Source organism: Lycorma delicatula, chromosome 11 (genome assembly GCF_047948215.1).
Source record: "Lycorma delicatula isolate Av1 chromosome 11, ASM4794821v1, whole genome shotgun sequence".
NCBI lineage: Eukaryota > Metazoa > Arthropoda > Insecta > Hemiptera > Fulgoridae > Lycorma > Lycorma delicatula.
The window spans coordinates 39,866,283-39,883,165 of NC_134465.1; the positions used below are offsets into that span (position 1 = coordinate 39,866,283).

Below are 16,883 nucleotides of genomic sequence, written 5' to 3' on the forward strand. Positions count from 1 at the left end.
ACCACCCTTATTACTATCAGTTAGCTATTTATTTACTGCAGATATTGCTCACCATTTTATACTTGTATGAAGTACTTGTACTTGTATGTCAAATTACACCAAATTTTCAAGGATTTCTCACACACTTTTTAACATTTTCTTTAGGAACATGAATTTTTTTTGTTTAGGCAAATGAAATTAAGGTAATGAAACTGTGGATCAAACTATTGTGAATTATTAATCTTTTATGACTGCATAGAATTGCCTTAGTCAATCCATTGTCCAAGTTTCTTTGGTGGTACGTTTAGGGCCTTGCAGTCCTTCCAGTATGTTTTCATGTGTTCCGATCTTTGTGCCCTTTCTAGTGTTGAAAATGTTCGTGTAGTGAGTTTTTTCTTTTGAGTGTGAAGCGAGTGTTTTTGTTCGTGATTTTCTTGTTTAATTTTACCTTATCTGTGGTGTCTTCTGTTGCAAGGCAAATTTCCTTCAGATCCACTCTTATTTCTGTGATAAATCTGCATCTTGGTGTTTTTAAAGTCGAGATTTTACTGTACTGGCTGTTCAAGAAGTCTTGATTCTTGCATTCTCATGATATGTCAAAAGAATTCTAGTCTCCTCTTACGCATGGTATCAGTGATGAGTTCTAACTCTTTGTACACGACTTTGTCAGGCATGATCCACCACTGCTCGTCTTCCTGATACTTTTTATTGATGCAGTTTCTTGTGATTCTTCTTTTAATTTTCCCGAAGTCTGTCTATTTGATTGTTTATTCAGGTGGAAGAGTGTTTCTGCTGCATAAGTGGCTTGTGGTTTTATAACTGTTATAGTGGCTTATTTTTGTTTATTAATAGGCATTTTTTATGTAAGTTTACCAGGTTAATTTTTGAGCTTTAGCTAGTTTTTTTCTTCTTATTTGGATTGAGGTTTTTTATTTAGGTTATTTGTTATTTTTTCTCAGAGGTATTTAAATTGGGTTACTATTTTGATTTTATTACCACTTATGTTTACTTCTTTTAATCGTATGATTTATGGGCATAATTTCTGTATTTTCGAATGATATTTTGAGACCACTTTTATTTACAATGTTGTGAAGTTCTAATATCTGTGATTTAGCTTTGTCTATGTCATTCTGAACCATTCCCTTATTACCATTTCTAGAGCACAATTGAGTAATAGCAGTGAGAGCACATTGTTTTGGCACAGTCCTGTTATGATCTCAAATGGTTCTGAGAGTTTGCCTCTGAATTTTACCTTCAATTTAGTGTTTGTGAGGGTCAGTTTTATCATGTTTATTAATTTGGTATGTAGTCTGTGGTGTCATAGAATTTTTAGTAGGGATTCTCTTTTTAGTAGTGGATGCAGTCACAAGCTTTCTTGAAATCTACAAATCATTATCACCATGTCTCAGTTTCTTTTCCTGTTTAATCCATTATTAGCTTGAGATTCATGATCTGGTTTGGACAGCTCTCCAGGGTCTGAAATTTCCACGGTATTCTCATTGATCTTTCTCGCGTTGTGAACCGATCCTGTTTAGGATTATTTTTAAAAGAATTTTGTATGTTATGTGTAGGAATGAGATTCCCCTGTAATTGTTAGGGTCTGTTTTGTCCCCTTTTTTGAATAGCGGATGGATGAGGGCTGTTGTACAGTGTTCTGGTAGTTCTTCTTTGATCCAGATGTTTACAAGTTCTTGATCAACAATTTTTGCTGATCTTCCTGCACGTTTCCAGATTTCTATAAAAGTCTGGTCTTCTCCCACTACTTTGTAATACTTCATCTCGCTCAATAATTGGTAGACTTCTTTTATTTTGGGAGGATTGATGTTTTCTGGTGGTGTTGTTATTGGGATGTTGGTGTTGAAGTTTAGGAGTTCTGTCACTATTGTGATTAGGTGAAGAATAAAATTTTTTACATCAGAAGCTATTAATGCAAAAGCCCTTCTCTTGACAATACATGTAGTTGGCTTATATTGTACTTAGATACCGGGATAGATGTGAATTCTATGAGGTGCAAAGAAATATTTCAACATTCTATATACCATGTTTGTGTCATATTCAAAAATCCACTGAACCTGTAATTCTGTACATGATAATGCTTGGTCGAACAAGTTTGGCTGTGGATCAAGAAAAAACAACTGGATTTCTTTATTGACAGTATAAGAAAACTGGTTCACCTTTGGGAGAAATGTATTATTTAGATTGAGATTACCTTGAAAAGTAAAGATAAGCTCTTGTAGTCTGTAAGTAGTCTTTTTTGTTTCATGTTTTGTTACTGTTTACTAGTGTTTCATGGGTGTACTTTACCTTTTAGCACCCCCTCATAGAAATAAAATGCCAAAGGATTAAAAAAAAATAAAAGAAGAGAAGAAAATAAAAAAATGAAAAAAATTAGAAATATGTATGTGTACCATTCTTTAAATAGAAATTCTTGAAGAAGAAGAATGGCTTGCAGCCATTAATAAATATATATAAATCAAAATCTACCTTATTTAAAATGATTTCAATTGTAATGGAATTAATTATTTTTTTTTTAAATGTATGTTGTCACAACACAGTTAAAACAGAAATGTGTGCCAGTACCTAACCTTACCAGCTACTAAAATCAAAATAGATTGCCAAATTTACATTAAATTTTAATTGCACGGGATCAAACATTTCTAAATGTTCATGTAAATTTTAAATTAATATTTTTACTTATTTATTTTCTTCTACTCTAATTATATTAAAGGTATTGCAGGTATTACAATTTCAGTATTTTTTTTTTTTTATTATATATAATAATTTTTGCATAAGATCTAAATATACAAAATTAGTCTTTTATTTTTGTTTTAGTGGAGATCATAAAATAGGCTGTTTTACAGTAAGCGTGACACCTGTCAGAGCAGAAATTGAAATGCACAATAGAAAATATTGGGATGTTTTATCAAGTAGCCTCCATTCTTCTGTTATACGTGATGTTACAATGCTTGAAAAATTTGTTTCTGAATCGCGTAACAGCCTTGAACAAGCTCCTCAGTCATTGACAGAAGTCGGTGAAGCTAATAATAGACATCAGGCTATTGCAAAAGCTGCTGATAAAGTAATGACTTTAATTTTATTATTAGTATTTATATATTTTTACAATAAACAAATGTTTTACATGGAAAGTAAAGTCTGAAAATTATTTAAAAAAATATATATTAATGTAAGTTTTGTTTTATGCACGTAAATTGAACCCACAATAATTAAAATATTTATTACTAAAATCTTTATTGCCTTATCAGCTGTTTTTGGCGTTGTTTCATCTACCAGCTGAAGGTATATAAATTACACACAAATTCAAATTAAGAGAACTTTTATATTTTAATAAAAATGAATGTAGAAATATTATAAACAAAGAAAATATAAAAATTAGTTTTTTCCATGTGTATTACATACTCCTTTTCAACGTAGGAATCGGACAAATCTGACTGCTATTGTATCTATAAAGTACTTAAATATTTTTATTTCAACATACTGTAAGTGAAGGGCACTAAATCATAAATTTTACAGGAGAACTAAATCTAAATTTCTTATTTTGTTTGATTCTCTTGCATGTTTTTTCACTTTTTTGAACCTTTTTAACACCAATTAACATTCTGATTATTCTTCTTTTTCGTTTTAGAATTTTTTTTAATTATAGGCAAACAAACATCTTGGATAAAACAATGTGTTCATTATTAATAATATATATACTGTAAATCATCAATTTAACTTTAAAAAGAATAGAATTTATGCACAATTTTTTAGGATCAAACAGGAACAGTCGGCTGATTATGTATGTTATTAAACGTTGACTGTTACAAGGGCCAAACTATGTTATCTAGGAGGGTATAATATATATAATACTTTTCACCCATATTAGATGTATAGTTCAAATTTCACAGCTGAGGATTTGCGTTAATTTTAAAATTGATTATATTCATAAAATAAAGGATATTATGATCAATAATTGTCTAATCACTATTAAAGAAGTTTCTGAAGAGTTTGTAGGAATCTCTTGTTGTTTAAGCTTTTTAAGATTCTATTATTGCTGTTAAGATATAATTCTTTTAGTGTGTATGTAATTAATTTTTTACTTTCAATGAGATAAGATATTTCAGCAACAGCTATTCTTGAATCTTCAGCTGTTTTCAGCTGCATAAACTGCAGAAGAAGTGTGAGTATTTGTATAACATTTGAATCAATTTATATAGGCCTTAAAAAAACTTGACTCCATTTAGATAGTAGGGATACCCAAATATACAGATTTTACTGTACTTGGGTAAGAATCCTATAGAATTCACAAACATATAAAATGTATTTTCTACCAGAAAAATAAAAAGGAGATAATAAGCTAAGCTACTGCTTCACTAAAATAAAATTAAAATGCTGAAGAAGTATAGTTTCTTATTAATGATGTTCCCTGGCCGAATTGAAGCAATATACTCTGTATAGTTTCATAAAAGAAAAAGGTACATCACTTTGTTGCATTACACTATCTGTCTCGGTCTTTGTTGTGGTTGTGCTGCATATAAAGCACCTGAGGTACAAGAGGTGGTAGGCAGAGTTGCTGTCTCTGAAAATAATGAGACCATCTTACAGAATAAGATATCACTTGAATATCTCTTACATTTCAGTGAGATCGGGATGCTGATATACAATAGTGCATTTGGCTCGGTGAAGGAGGCAATGGGAGATCGTCTCAACAATTATTTCCATAGTAAGCCTGGCATAGGATGCTCATATTACACTTTAAAAGAGTTTTTAAAAAATTATTAAAATAATAAACAATTCAGAAGCCTGTATTAAACAACTATTGAGCATACATTTATTTATACGTTGATGGGGATGTAGATACTGTGTTTTTTTAAAAAATTATTATTTAAAATTTCATCAACAAATATTGTTTCTTGTAAAAGAAAATCTTCCAATTGCATTTTAAATAAATTTGTGGAAAGATTTTTTAAACGGTTGGACAATTTATTAAAAGAGGCAGTGGAAGTATAATAAGGCCTTTTCTCATAAGCCAAGATACTATTAGAGTTATACAGAAACACTTCTTTTGTCTGGTTTGGTGTAGGTGGATTTGTTATTTTTTAAGAATAAATGACCATTCTTTTTTTTTAAGCAAAGATATTAGGCATTAAAGAGCATTAAAACCATTAAAAATGTTTTTCAGAAAAAAAATAATTTGTCAATCATTCAGGTTTTTTTGCTTATAATTATATTGACTGCTAGCACAGGTGCAGGTATAATTTGTTTCAGATGTGAAACTAAAATCAAAATTCTATTTAATTTTATCTTTTCAGATGGTTGATTTAATTGATTCAGCAGTAAAAAAGAATAGAATATTGGCTAGTTGGACTAAGGAGAGAGTGGAACATGTTTCACATATGACTATTATGTGGGATAATCTGCAATCATTACTAAATAATCAACAGATGCTTATCTCTAAACAGGTTTGTTAACTTTGTTTTTATTTATTTTTTGTCATCAGTAAATAGATATGTTTTGTTGCACACTTCCATTCTTTTTTGTCTTTTCTACTCTTTTAGCTTTAACATACCAATGTCTTGCTTGCTTGTTTTACATCATTAATTTTTGTACGTTGTATCCACATCACTTGGTGCAGCTCAAATTATCTTCTCCGCTCTTTATTTCTTGTAAACCACATCATTTTGTTTAAAAATTCCACTATTCTTTCACCAGCATTAGTAATAACCTCCTTCAACAATATTACTTCATTTTCATTTAGTATTTATATTTTAAGTGCCTAACCGGGTATAATTTATTTATCCAATTTTTTTTCTCTGAAGATACTGTCATTTTGTATGGTCAGTTTGATTTCTTTGAATATACTAATCTTGGAAACTGATAAGACATTGTCTCTAAAGTTCTTTAAATTGTATCACCTTAAAACATTAATCTTAAAACAATTCTTGATTTTAGATTTTTCCCGTGCTTTTTCTTCATTGCTTCTGAATGATTTCTACTTGCTGAGATATCACAGTAGACATTAATGTAAGCCTACAAAAGTCAATCTCAGATTAAAATTCCCAGCTTGCAACACTTATCTCTTCATTGAAATATTTTCCTGTTAGGGGTTGGCTACACGTCTTTCTACTGAGTTCTTTGGCTTAAATTAGTATTGCAATGTGTCACACACTGCTTTTGTTGCTACCAAAGCTCCACCGCTGTTTTTTCTTTTCTTTTCCAACTTTTACTACCATACTTTTTTCTTGTTTTAAATTTACTTACTCTGAATTCCTTACACGATTCTATCACAAACTACACTTTCATTTTGAATTTTTAATGAACTGATTAATTTTCAGTATAATTTCATGGAAAAATTAATGACATGCTCCTAGTAAGGTTCTATGTGTTTTTTTATTAATCATTTATGTCAATATGAACTGGAAAAAACATTGTGCTCAGTAAAAAAAAAACATTAAACATTGTTAAAAAGAAGATTTTATTGTTTTAATGAGTGAAATCATTCTTGCCTCTATTTTGAAATCTATTCTTTTGTTATCTGGTTTTCTTTATGGTTTAAGATGGATCTTTCTGGTCTATCTTTCCTATTATAAAGAGCTACAGTACTGAATATAAATAAGTTCATGATTATGTCATAGTTTTTGGTGTGGAAAACAGATGCTATCTGAATACAAAAATGTATCTTTGACAGGTTAGATTCAGTTTTAATCTTGTTAATGTGAGAATTCACTAAAACAGAATGATACAAAAAAGTTAAAATAACTAAAATGCATTTTGTTTATTCACATTAATTCAAATTTCTAAATTATATATTTATAGTAGAAAAGAATTAGAAAGTAGTGTCAATTAGAAAAACAGATTTATTTACCTTATTTTTTAAAAATAATTCTACAATTCTGCAATACTGGCTATTATTACATATTCTTTATAAATTTTTTATTAACATAAACTTTCTTAAACTTCTTTAACATTCTTTTTGCTTTATTATTACATGTTTGTTGTATAAGGTCTTCTGCTAAGATGTGCAATGGTTAATCAAAAAAGTAAAAAGCTGAAGGTGCCTTTTTTCTTTCTTTGGCTTTTTCAAATCTCTTATTTGTAAATACTTTAATAATCGAAGCTAGAAATTTTTGTTTTTCTTCACTTGTTAAAATTATAACTTCTTTTTGAATAGAGTTTAGTGTCTATTTTTTCTAACAATTGTTTGCCAGTTTAGTTTGGTACAATTAAATTAGTAACAAAACACTTGGAACTTTATTTGGAGTATGGTCATTAATTTTTCCATGAAATTTTAATAATGAACATAAAGTGGAATGATGTTAAATGAGAATATAATGTACAAATATTTTTAAAAACCATTTCGTAATTCTTAGATGTACAAGGTTTGATAAAAAAAATATGAGAAATTTTTATTTTTTCCAAAAAATATCTATTTATTCACCGATATTGATTTTGTCACCTTCAAAGTACTTCTTTTCAGATATAATTCATTTGTGCCAGCGCTTATTCCAATACTCTGGGACGCAATTCCCAGTATGGTGTTTAGTTCTGTCAATGATTCTGTCTTCATCTCTTCAGTGTTGGCAAAATGTCTTTCACGGTTCTTTTCAGCTTGGGGAATATGAAGAAGTCACAGGAGCCCTTGTCCAACAAATAAGGAAGCTGAGGCATCATAATGGTATTGTTTTTGCCCAAAAATTCAAGAATAAACAGTGAAGTGTGAGCAGATGCATTAGCATGGTGCAATTGCCATGAATTGTTTAACCACAAATCTGGGCATTTTCGTTGGATGAATTGCTTTGTGCAAACGACATAGAACTACCAGGTAGTAATCCTTATTGACTGTCTGATTTGGCTATTATTATTAGTGATTTGATGATTGCCTGTAATAATTTTCTTCACTTTTTCAACATTGTCATCGGTTGTTGATGTGCTGGGACGTTCAGAGCTCTCATCATCTTCAATGTCTTCATGGCCTTCTTGGAAACATTTGCAACACTTGTTTTATTCATAGAAGAATTGCAAAAGCAACATTCAAAATTTTCAATGTGGTGCTGCACTTTATTTCATTCTTAAAGCAAAATTTAATACAAATTCTTTGTTCCAGTTTTGCCACAAGTTAAAAGTTGATGACACATACCAAAATATGTGTAACCTTTTCGACAGCCAATAATAAACTAAGCATCCAATCTGACTACAAAGCTTAACATATGTTAGGGACAAAAAATTGTGATAGTTAGACTTATACATGCTGGGAAATTAAAAAATTCTGTGTATTTTTTTTTATCAAACCTCATATACCTGATACTAGAAGACTTCATTTTTGCATGAGAGCTGTCCTTATATTTAATCCGTTATTTCCTTAATTTTATTAATCTAATAATACCATATATTATTGTATTTATAAATAAATAATTGCAATTACAGGTGGAAACAATGAAAAGTAATCTAGTATCAGAAGCAGAACGTATAGCTGATGATATTGAAAGGTATGCTCTTCATTGGAAACAATTACGACCAAAAGAAGATAATCTTTCTGCTGTAACTAGTAATGCCAATGGTGCACAAACTATTGTTCAGTTATTAAAAGAAAAAAGAATACAATGGGATAATTTAATTGAATCTACTATTAAGATACGGTCAGTTATTGTTTTAACTTAATTTCCAAATAATTATAAATTTTATAATTGTAATTATAAAAATAGTTTATGTTGACTAATGGTATCGTCTTTTATTTTTTGTTCTGAATCCAATTCAGCAGATATTGCCAAATTTTTTTCTTTTAATTAATTTTTGCTGCAGAAAGATTTTGATGGCAGGACTACAATGAACTCAACCTCAATCAGAAAGAGTTTCTCTGTTGGTTGATTGTCTCCTTCCTCTTCCTACACTTTTTCGTATCCTTTGTTTCTTCTCGATTAGGTAAAATGTCAGCCACCACTGGATCCATCTGCGGCACCAGCAGGTACTTTCTGGTAATTTGCAGGTTACCCGTTTTGTTATTGGAGCTTAAGTCAAACAATCCTCTTTGCATAAGGAATTATCCAAGGATTCTTTGCACAAAAAACCAAACTAGTGGCTGAAATGTTTGGTGGTTAAAATTTTTTATTCTTGTTCTGATCAAGTGACCATAATTTAAAATAAATACTTTTTTGTGTCAGTCCACTTTTCAGTTGTAATGTCTCTGCTGTTTGCATTTATTTTCCCTTTTCCTCATGTTTTCCTCAATTTGGTTTTTATTTTTTCCTAGACCTTTCCAATCGTATTCTATTATTTCTTTTATCATTTTTACATTTTTTAACCATTTTAATAGGCATTTCTATTCTACATTTTATAAAACTCTAAATAGAGATTTAAAATCATTTTGAAAAATAATTAAAAAAATTTATTAGCACTCTCCTCTGAAAGATGTAATTTTTTTGTAATAATTTTTTTTTTTAGTACCTTTGATACGTTAACTTTAAGTCAGTTTATATCTTATGCTAATTAATTCTGAATTGGAATTGTCATTTAAAGTAATATATTATTTCAATATCATTTTGATATTAAATGCATTTGAATGGAAAATTTATTATAAAATAAATGATAGTGCAATGATATGTTTTTACATAAAGCACTTACAAATGCAGTGTAAAAACTAATGAATTATGTTAATTCATAATTGTTCTAATTGGTGGTTGGTAAAATATTATGTAGAAGAATTGCACTTGTCAACATAAAATTTGGAACTGAGAAGGGAGTAGGTGTTCTATATAGTATTTTATATGCTGAATCTAAATGTGTATTCCAAAACAACCCATCACATATCCATTAAATTTATTTGTTCCATCATTCGTGGAACAAACAATACAAATAAGTTAGTACGTCTGTATGTTTGTTTATTCACATCTGATTTATATTTATATTTGATACGAAACAGTCGAATGACGTCATTTCATGTCAAGCCAGACATGTATAGACATGTCAGTGAGTCAAGTAATGAGTAATTCAACGTGATAAAATTTTCTTCAGTATGAGTTCAGCTCTTAGTATGACTTACTTTGTTCTTTAGTTGCGTTAGTGGTTTTATCATACACATATTATAAAGATTGTTTAATAAGTGATGCCATAGGTTTAGTGAAAGATTTTTACGACAGAACAACTTTTGGTATTATTTTATTGACATCAAGATTTATTAAGTAGTGTGCAGATGTGTTTCATGCTGTGTTTTATTTTGCATCCCATGTTGAAACAATGTTATGATCATTTTAAGTAATTAAGTATTTATAAATTAAAATTTAATTATTTTTATTATTATTATTTCTGTAATATTTCAGTTTACTTTCATTCATTAAAACATTTTGAATTTTACAGTGAATAAAAATTGGGTGTGTAAAAGTTCTCCAAATATTTTTTGTTATGTTTTGGAGAATTCACCATGAAAAGTCAATGAAAATTGGTATCAAATCTGCTGATAACTGCTTACAAACATTATTTTGACTGGCCCTTGGGAGACGAAGCTAAATCCTGGGCTCCACACGTAGCATGCATAAAGTGCTACATTAAACTAACTCAGTGGTTAAAAGGAAAAAAAGCATTTGTCTTTTAGCATACCTTTGATTTGGCAAGAGCCTACTAACCATAATGGTTACTGCTATTTTTGCTTAACAAATGTTACAGGTTTCAATTCAAACAATGAAAGCAGTACCTCATACCCAAATGTTCGTTCGGCTATGAGACCGGTACATCATGGTGTTGATTTACAGATTCCAATCGCCCCAACTTCTAGGAAAGAAATCTCTGATTCCCAGAAGGCTTGACCGACGAATTCTCAACTTCAATAGATATTAATTTCATTTTAGAAGAATCAAATACTTAACCTCACCTCATCATACGAGCAAAACTGAGTGATCTAATTTGTAACTTGTATTCGTCGAAACAACATGCAGAACAAACAAACAACAAACTGCAGAACAAACCTAAATCCTAGGTTCAAGTGTTAAAGAATGGAATTTATTGAACAAGAATACCAAAATTTCAGTATATAGAAATTGAAATGAAAATTTACCGAAATACAAGAGATGGCTTAATTTGTTCCTGCCTGATGTTAAGGGGCTAATGTTTCAACCAGACATTAAATATGTTATTTATGATTGGCATTTATTTATAGACTCGTAAAAAAGAAGATTAAAAGTAGTGTTGTTACATAATTTGAACAAGTTTTCTTCTACACCGGTATTACATGCTGTAGGAATGAAAGAAGTGTATGAAAGTATGTCAAAAATTTTAAAAGCTATTAAGTATGATGAAGACTCATGGGTGAATCAGTGCTGACCTGAAAGCGGTAGAGCTTCTTCGTGGTCTGCAGAGTGGCTTTACAAAATATATGTGTTTCTTGAGTTTGCAGACTAGTCGCGCTATAGATAAACACTATTCAGTCAAAGACTAGCCAAAAAGAAATCAGTTTACCACAAGAAAGGAAAATGTTCTCAATATTCCCCTTGTCGAAGCAGATCATATTATTTTACCATCTCTACACATAAAACTAGGCCTGATGAAGAATTTTGTAAAAGTATTAGATAAAGATGGAGACAACTTTAAATATTTAGCTGCGATTTTTTCACAATTAAGTGAAGGCTTATTATTTATTTAATATTTTTAAGTTAAGCTATTATTTTTTTATTCTATTATTTAGGAAGTTTCTCAATATTTTAAAGATCATAACTAAAAATCTGAGGGTGATGAAGATTTCATTTTAAGATTCGACATAAAAAATAAATTCTAATTCTCACCTACTTTTATTTCAGTTTCAGATTATTTTTTTTTTTTGTTGACCTATGTTATTAAAAATTATTGATAGTTATTAGAAATTATTTTCTGAAGATTAAAGAATTATTTTATGAAGTATTCTTTAAATTTAAATTTATTAAAAATGAAATAAAGTATATCTCATTTAAGGGATTTGTAAGTATCATAAATTATGCTTAACTACATTAAAATGGTTACTGTACACAAAGAAATTTAGCTTAGCATATCAATATATCATTTGAATTATTTGACATCTAGCAGCACTATTCTGAACTGCATTGAATTATAATAATATTCCATTTAAAATGCATTATAATTTAAAATCTATTAAGCAGATGGATGAAGTACAGGGGTGAATGAGACTTAACAAAGATGCAGAGGAGCATGTGAATTTTCAATAATCTATACCTTCAAAGTTAGCGAATGTGTTAAAAAGTGTTGAGATATGACATTATAGGAGCATGCTGTCTTCTAGGTAGCCTGTTCTTGGGTTCCTGATAAGATTCTGTAATTTTTTCACAATCATTTAGTCTGTCTCAACTTTCTCTTTAAAATACCTGTGTTGCACATTCAAGGTCATAATATTAAAATAAAAGTACCTTTAGTGGCATAGTAAATACTTTGACTTAACATCAATTAAGAATATTTATTTTGATATCTATAATTTTATGATTCATTATTGTTTTTATATAGGGATGATTTTATTCAGTTTGGTATGGAGCCACCAGAATTTAATAAATGTGATGAAGTCGAAGAAGATTTAAAACACCATGAAAATATATGGGCAGTTTACGAACAGTTTATGACAGGTAATTATCAGCAATCTTCTTTGTTAATACATTGAAGGATCATTTTTATGTAAACATTCACTTTTTACTTTCCCCAGCGAATATAACTAGAAATATTAAGTATATTAAGGGGAAAAGTATGGTGAACATGTCAAAAATGGTGTGTTCAAAGTTGTGATTAGCGCCAGCTGTGCTGTTGTCTGCCGCTAGTTCCTAGTGGTAGGAAGGCTGCCATTGTTAGTGTTAATTTAGACTCTGCTGTGTGCGGTTGTATGTACATCTTACTATTGTGTTACAGTTCTTAATATTGTGTTACTACCTGAACCAGATCAATAAACAGGTTTATCGGAATTTTTACAAATTTTTATGTTTTAGGGTCTAAATAGTTCACCTACACCAAAAAACATGTATGTTTTTATGTATGTAGTACGTGTATACATATGTGTGTTACAGTGCTTTTGGCCTTATATTTCAGGATTGATCCTACTGATATTCTTCAAATTTGGTTCAAGTATTTCTATGTACAGGTCATTGATCATATTAATTTTTATAAAAATTGGTTAAGGTGGTGGTGGATACTGTGAAAAAACCAGTTTCAAGGCATTTTAGAGAAAAATTTAATAAAACAAATATGTTAACTACAGTGGCATATATAAATAATCTAAAACTTTTTCCAAAAGATCAACCCTCCCACATCTTCCTTCAGTTTAAACATTTTTTAAAAACTTTTTGAAAGAGTACACTTCATATATTCTAGAGCTATCAAGAAAGTCCACAATTTTTTAAAATTATTATTCTTATTTTGGCCTTTATTGAAGAGAGTGTAAGATTTGGAAAAAACTTTACTTAAGCAAATTTATAAGCTCATATATATATATATATATATATATATATATATAAAAAAAGATTTTAATTTGTAAACAAATATTCTGTTTGTTGGTTAGGTTGCTTTGGTACGTTACTATATTCTGACCCAAAATAAGAAGAAATTTTATTTTATTACTTTGTTAAAATTTATACTTCATTTTTCCAATATTTAAAAAAAAAAATTCTTTTAAATTATTTTTTTTTTTTAAATAAAAGTCAGACCCCCATATATTTGAATTTTAAAAACTACCTGGTTTCGCCGAAAGATTTTGCAATGAAAAAACTGTACAAGTTATAGTATGATTTCATCAGCAGAGCTGTGAAAGTCATGTAATACTTTTCCAGCCTTTTTCTTTTGAATTTTAAGTTTATTTGAAACATGTAAAGATTTAGGTCCTCTCTTCAAGACATAGAGTGCAGAGTGCCTCAGGGAAGTGTTCTCAGTCTGTTGTCTTTTTTTATTGTTTATTGAAGTATTGTTTATAATCACCAGTCACAAAATCTTGAGCCATTCATTGTAACCGTTTTCATAGACATTGAAACTGTATCTACATCTGAAAGTAAACATTTAAAAGGAATTGGAAATTGTATGATAGCGACTAAAAAAACTTTTCACTAGATGATTGTAACCATCTTTCTTTAAACATGGATAAAACCATTACATTGGGCTTCTCAGCTAGGTGTAACATTGTTCATCATGTGGGTGGAATTCCCATTAATGATAGTAATTACACTTCTGTTGCCCACAAAGCGAAATCTCTGGCTGTTTTATTACATGGGATGGTTTCATTAGTAACAAAATCAAGTGCATCATTTTGCTCTGTAGTGCCTTAATAAAATGCCAAGCTTCTCACAATTATTTAATATTCATTATGCTTACGTATTCTCTTATAAATTACAGTGCAATTTCTTTGGGCTCCTTCAAAAAAGTCTGAACAAGTTTTTAAGATAAAAAAATGGGCTGTCAAATCATTATCTGGTGTCCATAAGTATGAATCATATTGGCCTATATTTAGAAAATGAAATGCTAACTTATCCTTTTGTTTATATTTATGAATGAACAATCTTTGCTAAAAAATAGTCGCTTATACTTTAATTAATAATACGCTCCCTACCAAATCAGTCAATGGAACTGTTTTCATGCAATTTCAAACAATACTTTGGCTTATAAGAAAGGGCCTTATTTTGCTTCTGTTGCATTTTTAATAAATTGCCAAAACCATTTGAAAGGTCTTCCCACTGATTTATTTAAAGTACAATATTTTTTTCTGTTGTTAAATTTTTAAATAACACTAATTAAAAACAAAACATTATCTGTAACCTGTGCAAAGTATACATGAACATTGCAAAAAATAATTTTCAATTGGTGGCTTCTGAATTGTGAACTATTTTGTAGTAATTTTTTATATTTATGTATTTATCTTACGTTTTTCTTATGTTTGTATTTCAGTAATTAATATAGACTTTAAACTCATTTATTTTTTTATTCATAATTTCTTTTATATTGATGTCATTTGTACAATGTATTATGTTCCAGTCAGAATAAAGATTTATTTTTTATAATTTTTTTTTTAATACAGGGCTATCCGAGTTGGGTGATGAAGAATGGATTGTATTGCGTAGTCGTTGTCAAAGTAAATTTGATAGCTTTTTATCTGATTGGACTATTAAATTAACCGAAGAGGGCAAACCGGTTACTACTATGAGCGCCTATCTTCTTCAAGAAATTCAACGTTATAAAGTAATCATAAATTCACTTTTACTGTGTTATATGATATTTTCATCTACTGTGGTTTATAATGAACAAATGTTATATAAAACTTAATTTCTTTTCTTTCTAAATTTCTTTAATGTTAAGTAAATTTTTTGATGTTAAACTAAAGCAGATTTATATTTACCAGATCTTTTTGTCAAAGAGTGATTCAAATAGATTCTGAATTTCCTTGGTGATACTCAAGTATTTGTGTGATTATTGTTATTCTAGATGAAATTACTGCTAATTGTATATTTTTGTGTAGGAAGGAAGAAGATAGATGTTACCATTGTGGTCGAAATATATATTTCTTTTGTACCTGTTCATTTGGTATACTGGTTTTGAATGTTTGTGTATTTCATAAGTTTTTCAAATACACTAATAAAGTGTTATCTTTTATGTAAATAAGTAGAATAGCTAAAATGTTAATATTGGTAGATTTGTAATTTTTTTTCAAAAAGAAAGTTTGTAATTGTTAAACTTTGTATTTGAGTTAATTGTTTCTTCATTTGATGTTGTAATTCTGTTTTTTAATGTAGAAAAATGTTTGTTGAAATAGTTTGAAATATGTATTAGCTGTTGTGAATCCATATTTTATGTAATATAGAATATTGGTGCCTGATTTTTTGTTTGCATTTCTCAATGTTTTGAGAATGCATTCTTAACAAAGGTAGGATATTTATAAAAAATTAAAAACATATTATCTCTTATATTTTATCATTATAATTGTGTTGCTGAAATATAATATTTAATAAACTAAAGAATTTGTTGTTAATTAAAATATTTTTTTTTTGTTTTGTGTTACTTTAGGATATGCTTCCAGTTATAAAATATGTAAGGGGTGAAATGTTTTCTGATAAACATTGGGTTGAGTTATTTGGTATTTTAAATATACCGTATAAACCAATTGAACAGCTTTTATTCTCTGATTTATTACCATTAAGAGATATAATTGTTGCTAACTGTTCTGCACTTCAGGTAATAAATGATTTTTTTTAATATAAATTATATTTAAGTTGTCATATAGTTTTTATTAAATTTGTATAATCAGATTTGAAGAGAAAAAAATGGAATGCTTTCCAGCATTAAATATATGGTTTATGGAGATAATTAGTAATTTGTTTACTAACATTTCTTCCACTTTATTGCCTTTAAGCATTTACAATAAGAGCCTGCTGCACGGAACTGTCAGTAATCACAGTTAGTATAACAACTGATTCATAAATAATATAAAACTAATAATCAAACGTTTTAGAGGGTGACTTAAGCCTATGAGGTAATAAAGTAGTGTTTGCCCCTCTTAGATCCTAAAATAAATGTTGCAGTATAAAGTTAAAGTATAAAAGAGTTATAAAATTTTTTTTTAAACCGTTTGACCACCTAAACAGGAAAATTTTGTGTTGCATTTAGCCAGCCCAAAGCTAAAGCTGCTTGATTGCTTTGCCAGTTACATATGCTTAATCGTTATCAAAATCATTTTTGATTATAACTGTGACACCTTCAGTAAGAGTGTTGCTTAAAGCTAACTGTAGTTTCATTCAGAAACTCCTTTATAAAGCTTCATTTGAGATCGGTTTTATCCTGTCTTGGAAATTACAAACTGTTATTGTCTCTTGCTCTTTACTAGAGTAAATTGATATGATTGTTCAATCAGTCAGACAATCAAACTTTATTATTACTTAAGATTAAGGATTCCCTCTTCCACTTGACCAGTT

At 29.1% G+C, this 16,883-nt stretch overlaps 1 protein-coding gene across 1 annotated transcript in view; it reads left to right on the top strand.

The window, feature by feature from the left end:
- btv (dynein cytoplasmic heavy chain beethoven) overlaps positions 1-16,883 on the top strand; it is a 220,129-nt gene that overhangs the window by 41,230 nt on the left and 162,016 nt on the right. The window contains exons 15-20 of the mRNA XM_075378958.1: positions 2,812-3,058; positions 5,289-5,438; positions 8,401-8,612; positions 12,454-12,569; positions 14,996-15,156; positions 15,979-16,146. Coding sequence (XP_075235073.1) covers positions 2,812-3,058; positions 5,289-5,438; positions 8,401-8,612; positions 12,454-12,569; positions 14,996-15,156; positions 15,979-16,146 — 1,054 coding nt within the window. The remainder of the gene's footprint in view (positions 1-2,811; positions 3,059-5,288; positions 5,439-8,400; positions 8,613-12,453; positions 12,570-14,995; positions 15,157-15,978; positions 16,147-16,883) is intronic.